General features: G+C 38.0%; 2 protein-coding genes across 2 annotated transcripts in view; one reads left to right on the top strand and one right to left on the bottom strand.

The window, feature by feature from the left end:
- LOC116019956 (KH domain-containing protein At4g18375-like) overlaps positions 1-2,566 on the bottom strand; it is a 4,925-nt gene extending 2,359 nt beyond the window's left edge. The window contains exons 1-4 of the mRNA XM_031260363.1: positions 2,228-2,566; positions 1,375-1,951; positions 798-1,214; positions 445-702 (exon numbers count right to left, since the gene is read on the bottom strand). Coding sequence (XP_031116223.1) covers positions 445-702; positions 798-1,214; positions 1,375-1,950 — 1,251 coding nt within the window. The 5' untranslated portion in view covers position 1,951; positions 2,228-2,566. The remainder of the gene's footprint in view (positions 1-444; positions 703-797; positions 1,215-1,374; positions 1,952-2,227) is intronic.
- Positions 2,567-4,798: 2,232 nt separating this feature from the next.
- On the top strand, positions 4,799-9,744 carry LOC116020063 (polypyrimidine tract-binding protein homolog 1). The gene is made up of 10 exons (XM_031260526.1): positions 4,799-5,152; positions 5,663-5,872; positions 7,198-7,260; positions 7,379-7,452; positions 7,541-7,636; positions 8,349-8,406; positions 8,480-8,584; positions 8,697-8,778; positions 8,878-8,990; positions 9,180-9,744. Exons 1-10 carry the CDS (start codon positions 4,970-4,972, stop codon positions 9,543-9,545), a joined length of 1,350 nt encoding a protein of 449 aa, XP_031116386.1. The 5' UTR covers positions 4,799-4,969; the 3' UTR covers positions 9,546-9,744.
- Positions 9,745-10,025: the final 281 nt, after the last annotated feature.

The following is a 10,025-nucleotide window of genomic DNA, read 5'->3' as shown; positions in this document are numbered from 1 at the left end:
TGGGGGGGGGGGGGGGGGGGGTTGTGTGCGTTTGGACTCTATAATCGGTGATCTAGGCGGCCGACTACGATTGCTATTGTTTTTTTTTTTTTTTTTTTTTAAAAAAAAAATGGTTATTTCACTCAAAACGACATCGTTTTGAGCGAAATAACCCTAAATTGTTCAAACTCTAGATGCTTTTTAGGTTAATATTTAATATTTTAGTATTAACTATTAAAGTATTAAATAATTTATAATTATTAGTCTTAAAAAAATTATAAAATTTTAAACAAATTTTTTAAAAATAAAAATTACATGGGCGCCTAGCAATTTTATCAACCATGGTTTGGAGACTGAGACAATATAAGACCATGCGTGATGCATCAAGTGAGTTAAGCAACGCTTATTAGTGGCATATAAATGGAAATGCAGAATCTGTCAATTACAATCTGCAAGCATGTTTACCAGCACCATCTCATCATCTTCAGCTGCAACCTTGGGAAGGTTTTCCTTTGAAAGTATGCGAATGTTAGCTTTAGTCACTTTCCTCATCTCATTGATTATTGATCCTCCCTTTCCAAGAAGACAGCCTATACGAGAGGTAGGTACAAGCAAGCGGGTGGTGAATGAAATAAGACCTGAATCTCTTTCAACTTTCTCACTACACCTGGGTTGCAGGCGCAGTGCTGCATCTACTGTTGGAGAGTATGAATCCTCAAAAAACTATTAAAAGCCATTGCAAAAAAAAACCCATGTTAAATGAAAATTGATGAAACCAAACTTTGGCAAAACATCCACAGAGAACACTAGATGCTTACTTCTTTTGCTGAAATAGTTATCAGACACTCATCTCCTTCAGCAGCAGAGCTATCAACTTTGATAGCTGCACCAGACTCTTGTCTAATCTGGTTGATTATGACACCACCCTTGCCAATTACACCTCCAATATTCGCATTGGGACAAACCATACACAGAGAAAACTCTTTTGAGGATGTCTGATCCCTGGGAGTTGCATAAAGGGGTCGTGACCATTCTCCGCCATCACCTTTGTAACCCCCATAAGGCCCCATGAGTGGAGCTAATCCCACCAGTGGAGCACCAGTAAGAGAACCACCTGAAGGGTAGACTGTTGAAGCAGCAGAGGCAAACAAGTGTTGAGAACGGGATGGGTTATTGTGAATGCGAGCTGCTATCTGATGCAGAGCCTTCCTCACAACATGTGCTTCACCAGATATCTGAAACTCAATAAACCATAAATGGATGAGCAATAAAACTTATTCGGTTTACTTATGGCCTTGAAATTAACACTGGCAAAAACAATGAAATTCAACCTCAACATAGATTACAAGACTGTGGTAAAGAAAAATGGAGAATACTTTGAGATCACAACACTACCTGCACAAGTTCGTCAGAGCTTAGTGCACATGCAGGTAAATGGTTATCCTTTAAGATGCGAATCTGTGCACCGGTTTCACTACGAAGATCTTGAACTATCTGTCCACCTTTCCCAATAATACAACCAATCTGATCCGAGGGTACCAACAGCCTAGCAGTCACACGCGGAGCATCCTCAGAGTCCTCAATTACCATGTCATCACCAACAATTCTGTCATGGACCTTGAAGAGGGCATCTTGTGCTGGACACACTTGATCTTCAGTGTCTTCAAAATCATTTGTTTCCTCACTTGAGCTGTGGATAGTGACAACACGCTCATCACAATCACGGACCGTCTCACCAATCCTGATCTTCGATTTAGTCTCTGCCCTTAATTGCTTCACTATCTCCCCTCCCCTTCCAAGTATACTTCCTATCTTTTTTCCAGGACACAAGTACCGATACACCGTATCCTCAGGTTCAATTGACAGATGGTCCTTACCACCACCAGAATTCCTTCTTTTATTTGCTCCATTATCAGCATATTCAGACTGAGAATAAGAACGTTTCCCATGACTACTCCTTTGACCAGCCATACTGGAATCAACCAAACACAGGCTTATCATTTAGAATTCTTAACAACAAAAATGCTATCACAGTCTAGTTATAGTCAATAACTCAATCAATGCATCTCACAAAAGCCTAGTAATAAAACTCCATACTTAACCAAATACAAAACTGTGCCAATAATATCTTAACTAAACCTGAATAAATGTCAAAAATATCAATTAAGCAGAAATCAAAATAAAGATCCAATCTTTACCCTTTTATGGGGGAAAAAATAAAACCATTAGAAAAAAGACAAATTATTACCCGGTTGCAGCTAAGCTAGGATCTGGGAGAGTGCTAGAGATTGCGAAAATCTTGACAAGCAGCAAAAATGGCGAAATTCCGAAGGGGAACCAAGAATGTTGCTAGTCGATTTAAACCTGGATTTCTAACAGACTTATCTTCTTCTAGGCTCTAGCGAACTGAATGGAGCATACCGTGCGCGACCCGTACGACGACTTGACGATGATGTATGAGTTTGACCTGCCAAATCTTGTACAGGGAACGAGCGTTTCTCCCTCTTATCTGGCGCGCCTGTTCTGTTCAATTGGGGCGATTTTCTCCGTCCGAGTTTGGGTCAACCGCCCCCGATTTATCGCTGGAATATCCCTATTTTGTATCTAAAGAACTCTTTTGGGAAATATTATTTTTGTATTGTTTTATAAAATAAAAAAAATTAAAAGCCTGTGAAAAAGTTTTGACTAGTTTCTCAATTAATTGAAAATTCTAAAATACATTTTGGTTTCAATTTTAAAAATAAATAATTTTTTTGGGTCGAATGTTAAATTAAAAATTTTGAATTAAATTACTACTATATTTTATCTTATATTTCGCATCTTTACAATTGATTATTTTTCTTATTATCATTATTTCATCTTTAATTCTTGATCATCTTCCTGGGTTCTAAGACAAATCTAGCTTACAACAACACATATATATTGTCATACTCATGTTGGATAATATCGATGCCCTTTAGTTACATGTATTGTATTTTTATGCAGGAATGAAGATTTATTAGTAATATGGGTATGAGAAATTGATCGGAATGATGCTGAAAATTTACCTTTTGAGTATTTTTGCGAGCTTAACTCCTTGCACGAGGCCATAATAGGATATTTATACAAGAGGATTAAGCATATATAAAGCAAGGGATGCGTCTAAACTAGGCAAGTAAATCGACCATAAATGTCTATAATTTATTTCCTAATTCTTATATGAAATTCTTCGATTTGACATGTCATCAGCTCCAAATTACTTTCCACATTTGGTGATTTCGTTCTCAATATGGAAGAGGAACCAATCCTTTTATAAATGACAAGTCCGCCCTCTTGATGTTTCTCTTGTTGACCGCCACTCTTAATCGGGCCGACTTTCATTTGACTTGCACCTCTTTCTGGCGATCTGACTCATCCTTCTATCTGATCGTTCGCTTTACTCCCCCTAGCACATAACATGTTAACCAACTCCTTCATGCGAACCCTCATCCGACTCCATTGTAAGATCCTTCGCCTAACTACTCTATTTTGTGAACTACCTGACCCCCTCAGTCGGGATGCCACCTACCTCCTCCACCCGACATACTGCCTAACTCCTTTACTCGGTATGCTACATGCCTCCTTCACTCGACAAACCACTTGCCTACTCTACTCGACACACCACTTGCCTCCTTCACTCAACACTCCACTTGTTTCCTTCACTCAGCATACCGCCTGATGACTCCTCTACTCTGCACCGCTTGGTCTCCTTCGTCTAATTTTTCACCCAACTCCTTCCCCGGGTTATCTCATGATCCCCACAATCAGTCAGGTGCAAGCCCTCCCCATCAGTTCTCAATCTTTATTGAACCACTTTCTTACTAACTTCTATGAGATTTCCTAAGGCTCCCTTAACCAAATTCATCCCTGATTGATACTCCAGCATTGGCACCCAATCGGTACTATCTAGCAAGTAGTCGAGCATGACACTCGGACTCGACAGTGAACACTCGTGACGCAATTAATCAATATTGACTCCTTAAATTACCCTTTAATAACTTCCCTCACATTTAATTATCACACTTATTTTCCCTTTATCACCCATTAAGTACCATTATGTCCCATTACTTCCCATTTAACTACCCATAAAATCCCATTAAAACACCATTAATTGTAGGAAGCCTACACTACCCATTATATTGCTACAAAAGCTAAGTGAAGAACAAAAAGAGAGGCTCCATCTCTCGGTAAAAAAAAATGTACAAAAGCTATTAAATAAATAGTAAATTTTTGGTTTGGCGCTGTCCAAAAAGGCCTGTAATTTTTACCTTTCGGTTTCTATATTAAAATTGTTATGTCTCTCTTTCTTTTTTCCTTTTTATTATTTATATATATTTTTTCATTCAAACAGTTATGTTGGCCCTCCGAGTGACTACCCTCGAGTCACGAAACCAGGGATTGATCCATCTATTTGCATTGTTCAAGTTGGTTTGAATCACAAGCTTGCAGTACTTCTTGTTCCATGCTTATTGAAGTCCTCTTAGAATTGCTCATTCCTCCTCATTAGCTACTTGAGTCGTATAAAGCTTACTATCCACTCACCATCGCTGTCTACAATTGAACTCTCTTGATCCATATGGTTACATTTTACACCCGACTTTCAACTTTAATAAATGGTGAGATTAATGGGTTAAGTCGTTTCAGTCGAAAAAGTCTATTTTGACACTTCTACATAACTACATTCATCAACAAGTTGCCAATAGTAAGGGGCAGTCCCGGTAATTCGCAAAAATGGAATCCATATATAAATGATAAAAAAGAAGGCGCACGCGGTAATGCTCTTTCTGTTACACCCGTCGGGGAAAAAAAATCCGATCTTTTTCTAGAAGACCGCCACAGTCCACAGCAGCTAAGCCGATACCAAAACCTAGTTTCACCGGAGTTTCATCGTATTCGGCGGCGGATTTCAGTTATCCTGTCGCCTGACTCGGACCTTAAAACCCTTGAACCGAATCGGAACTCCAATCGATCGATGTCAACGTCGGGGCAGCCCCAATTTCGGTACACACAGACGCCTTCGAAGGTTCTTCACCTGCGGAATCTCCCATGGGAGTGCATCGAAGAGGAGCTAGTCGAGCTTTGCAAACCCTTCGGCAGGATCGTTAACACCAAGTGCAATGTTGGCTCCAATCGCAACCAAGCGTTTGTCGAATTCGTAAGTTGCGTTTCTCTGTTCTGGAGATAATAGATGCTATCATTATCCTGTCACTAACTTTGTTCTTTTTGATACTCGTATTAATCCAGGCTGTAATGATGCTTTAGATTAGAAGAACCAAAAAAAAAAAAGCAAAAAAAGGACGTTTTGCATTGAATTTGGATACATTATATAAAATAAATTTTTAGTTTTTTGTGGTTGTTGTAGCTCTTATCACTTCTATCTTAACTGTCCTAGCTAATGGTGTTTGTTTGAATAATAATGCTTTAGATAGAATCAAGTGCATGCTGTTCTAAGCACAATAGTTTGATTTCCAACAGTTGCTGTCTATAGGTCTTTGGTTCTAGTCTATGCATCTTTTATTGGTTGTCCATGGCATGGTCTGATTATATTGCCCAAGAATGCATTTTTATTTGCTGACCATGACTGAGTTGATTGAGATGTCAGTTACAAATATTATGATTCAATTATTGTAACCTTTTCTTTCTTTCACACATTTTCATGGTGCAGGCTGATCTTAATCAAGCTATCAATATGGCCACCTATTATGCTTCATCTTCAGAGCCTGCACAAATTCGTGGCAAAACTGTGTATATTCAGTATTCAAACAGGCATGAAATTGTCAATAACAAGAGCCCTGGAGATATTCCAGGGAATGTTCTGCTGGTAACTATTGAGGGTGTTGAAGCTGGTGATGTCAGCATTGATGTCATTCATTTGGTAAGTATGTTTCTCCATTCTCCTAGGTATGAAATTCTTTTTGTAAACTGAATGCATTATCCATAAAAGACAAAGCCGTTTGTGTAATTACAGTATTGAAAGGGCAGAAGCCAAGATCTCACACCACAGTTCATCAATTATCTTAAGTTTCTAACCCTAGCTAGAAAAAAAGGGTTACGTCTCTTGCTTCTGCTTCAAAACTTGTGAAGAATATCAATTTTATCCTTATTATTTAATATTTATTGGGGGTGTTTGGCAAATAGTTGTTAGCTGATAGCGGTTTAGCAGATTGGGTTAGCGGGTTTGAATATCATTAGCTGGTTGTAGAAAGATCTTTGGTAAATTAGTTGTTAGCGGATAACTAATTACATGCAAAATGACCTTTAAGTGTATGAGTGTATTATGTTATTTTAATCTATAATAATAATAATACTAATAATAATAATAATAAAAAAAATAGTAATCACATGTCCTGTTGCTAATTATCTTCACGGTCTAGGTAACGGACTTATGAGCGCCGTCGACGAGCTCAAGCACCCCGTTGCCTAGTACAGTGAAGAGACAATGAGAGTAACGGGACTGGAAGATGGGAGTGCTGAACCCGTCTACACAGTCTTGCTTTTTTTTTTTTTTGGTTAATTTATATTATTGGGGGGTGTTTTGGAGAAAATAATTTATTTTCTTAAAAAACTAATCGAAAAAGTTGCTTTGACTAGCATTTTGAATTTTAGCATTTTGGAACAATAAGCTGTTAGGAAAAGCTAATTAACCAAATACTCATATTGGCGGTTTGACTTGTCAAATAGCTAATAGTGATCAAACAAATCAAAATTGGCTAATAAGCTATTTTACCAAACAGGACCATTATTATTATTATTATTTTTTAATGGAGGCTTGTTTGATGAATGTACTCATTTTTGGAAGAAGAAATTTATCCTATTTTTATGTGAGATGGATTCTTAAGATTTTACTTATGTGGGGAACATGTACTCATATTTTCTTCCAGAAAATGCATTTTCCCTTACAACCTTTTCTCCAGAAATAAATTCATTAAACCATTCATTGTTGACTCAAGTTAGTTGAATCACAGATGGTCATAATTTAATATCTTTTGTTGGAGACACCGGGATATATTATCATATGGGTCGTACAAATTTCTAAGGCTTGCATATACAGGTGTTATTCTCTGGACTTAATTCTCACATACATATGTTCTATTTTAAGATGTCATTTGATTTCCGGGAAGTTTTTTGTATTGCAGTTGGTTTTACTCTTTGTTTGCCTGGTCTAATATACTACTTGCATTTAACAACAATTCTTCACAGGTATTTTCGGCCTTTGGTTTTGTGCACAAGATTGCTACTTTTGAAAAAGCAGCAGGATTTCAGGTCACTTGCAATTATGTGTCTCAGATTTTTAATTATTTTATCCTTTTTCTTCATTGCCCCTTTCCCCTAGCTATAGAACACTGTTTATTGTTGACAAATGTCTTCTGCATTTTGGCAGGCCTTAGTCCAGTTTACTGATATTGAGACTGCAGCTACTGCTAGAGAAGCATTGGATGGGAGAAGCATTCCAAGGCATGCACTTTTTGGTTACTAATTATTATACAGGTTTTTAGGGCATTTAGTGATCTTACTCTAACTAATAATGTTACTTTTTTTAAAGGTACCTGCTTCCACAGCATGTTAGTAACTGTCATCTGCGCATCTCATTCTCTGCTCATACTGATCTTAATATAAAATTCCAGTCTAACCGGAGCAGGTATAGAAGCTTGTTTAGTTCTTTTTCCTCCAGTTCTAACTTCATCTGCTTAAGCCTTTCGCTTGATGATTCTTGCTAATTTTAAATCTTTATTTTACAGTTGAGCTCTTGCTAATTGATATATGTGCTTCTTGTCATCTAGGGTTTAGTGAAGCTCGGCAGCTAAAACACAGTTGTGTTTGCCATGGATACTTAGTAATTTTCTTAATCTCATTATAGTGGTTTTTGTTGAATCTGTAACTATTAACTGCTGAAAGTTCTGAGCTCCATAATTCTTTATTTTAATACACAGCTGACTCAATGTTCCTCTTTACCTTTTCATTAGTTTAGTTTGGCACTTCTGCTATCCTTGTATATAATGAGTTTTACGCTTTATTCATTCAAAAGGTCTGTATGGGTGCAGCTCTTTTGATGATTAGTGGTATGTTTATCTCAAATTTGTTGCTATAATCCCTGCTTGGTTCTCAAAAGCAGTTTACTTTTCCTATGAAATATCTAATCTGAGTTTTTTCAGTTTATTTTTCATTTCTTTTCTGTAGGTATATCTATTAGTAACAGTGCTGATTTAGAGCTGTTTTCTTTCCCTGGGATTTACATAATCGCTGCTTGATTTCTAACAACTAGATTAACTACCCCCCTCCCTGTCTTCTTATTTTGTTCTTACACTTAAAATATTTATTTCTGACATAGAGTTGTTTGTTTAAATATACAGAGATTATACAAATCCATATCTTCCTGTAAACCCTACAGCAATGGAGGGATTCGTTCAGGTATTTTCCTAGGATTGGACGTTTTGCTACATCCTTGTACGTGTGACAGGAGCTAACCAGCTGTAATATCCAGCCTGTTGTAGGTGCAGATGGAAAGAAAAAAGAGCCCGAGAGTAACGTGCTTCTTGCCTCCATTGAAAATATGCAGTATGCTGTCACTGTGGATGTTCTTCACACGGTATTCTGTTGTTTCTTCTTTCATCCTTTTGTGCATGCCACCTCGATTTCATTTTTGTGTTTCACTTATCATCATTTGGTGTTCTAATTCTAACTCAATTATTTTTTTCAAGGTATTCTCTGCATTTGGTACAGTCCAAAAGATCGCTATATTTGAGAAAAATGGGGGAACCCAAGCATTCATTCAATATCCCGGTATGTATGAAGCATGTGCTTTTTTTGTAGGATAGTCTGCCATTAGATTTAGACCTTATCAGAAAGCAAAAAAATATTCCCATGTTTGCTTTGTTGCAGATGTTACAACTGCAACTGTTGCAAAAGATGCTTTAGAGGGACATTGCATCTATGACGGTGGCTACTGTAAGCTTCATCTATCGTATTCTCGTCACACTGATCTGAACGTAAAGGTATAAATATGTTCTCTTGAGTTCGTGTTAGGAAAATAGGCTACAAATACCCATGTCTATAGTGTCACGCCACCACGAACAGAAAAATGATTAATTGCTGATTGAAAATGTCCTTGAAAACATGCTTCTTCACACCGATGCCCTTTAGTTTTATTCACATGATCATGCTTCCCTCTGATTTCTGAGCAGGCATACAGCGACAAAAGCAGGGATTACAGAGTCCCGGAATCAGGTTTGCCTCCGTTGCAGCAAGCTTCTGCCCTCCCTAATACGGCGCCACCCTGGCAAAACCACCCACAGTATGTTTCTGTACACTCTGCACCTCCTGCCACCATGCCCATGCAAAATCCTTGGGATCCAACCATGCAGGGCGGAAGACCAGCCTTCATTTCAACTCCAACCACATTTCCCGGTCAAGAATATGCTTCTCCCCCGGTTCCTGCATACTCTACAGCAATTCCTCCCGGTTCTTCACCCACTTCTCAACCCAACGCTCCATTTGTCGCAAGTCAGCCTGCCCATCAAGGCATTCCACCTCCCGGTCAGCCTCGTTAACTTTTTAGCTTGCTTAGGTTGGATCTCATAGACCACAACAAAGCTGTTCATATGTTTGGTTTGGTGTAATCTGTGTGAGCTTGCTTCTAACATCACTCTATTTGCCTCAAGCATGGATAAATTAACTACTACAATATGCATCTACTGATTCTTACATGCATATTTCTTCAGTAACTTACTATGCACTTCCTTGTCGCCATGTTTCTTGCACTCTGAGAGGACATCTCCAGTTGGATGAAAGCTGGAATGCATTGATTCATTAATTCCTGCTACAGTAGGTGAACTGACTGATGTCCCGTTTCATTCAGCATTCTAATCTTAAATGTGTCCTAATCCTAATCGACAAAGAATTATAAAAAGGTAAACCAGTCTAGATTATCCGTAATTGATTGGCTCAAACCAATAATTGACAACTTTCTGGTCATTCAATTTGATTTGATTGGGATTGGGGTTGCTTTATGGAACACTGTATACAACAAT

This window comes from Ipomoea triloba, chromosome 5 (genome assembly GCF_003576645.1).
Source record: "Ipomoea triloba cultivar NCNSP0323 chromosome 5, ASM357664v1".
Classification (NCBI taxonomy): Eukaryota; Viridiplantae; Streptophyta; class Magnoliopsida; order Solanales; family Convolvulaceae; genus Ipomoea; species Ipomoea triloba.
Note: the sequence above shows the minus strand (reverse complement) of the source record. Positions and strands in the feature narration are given on the sequence as shown.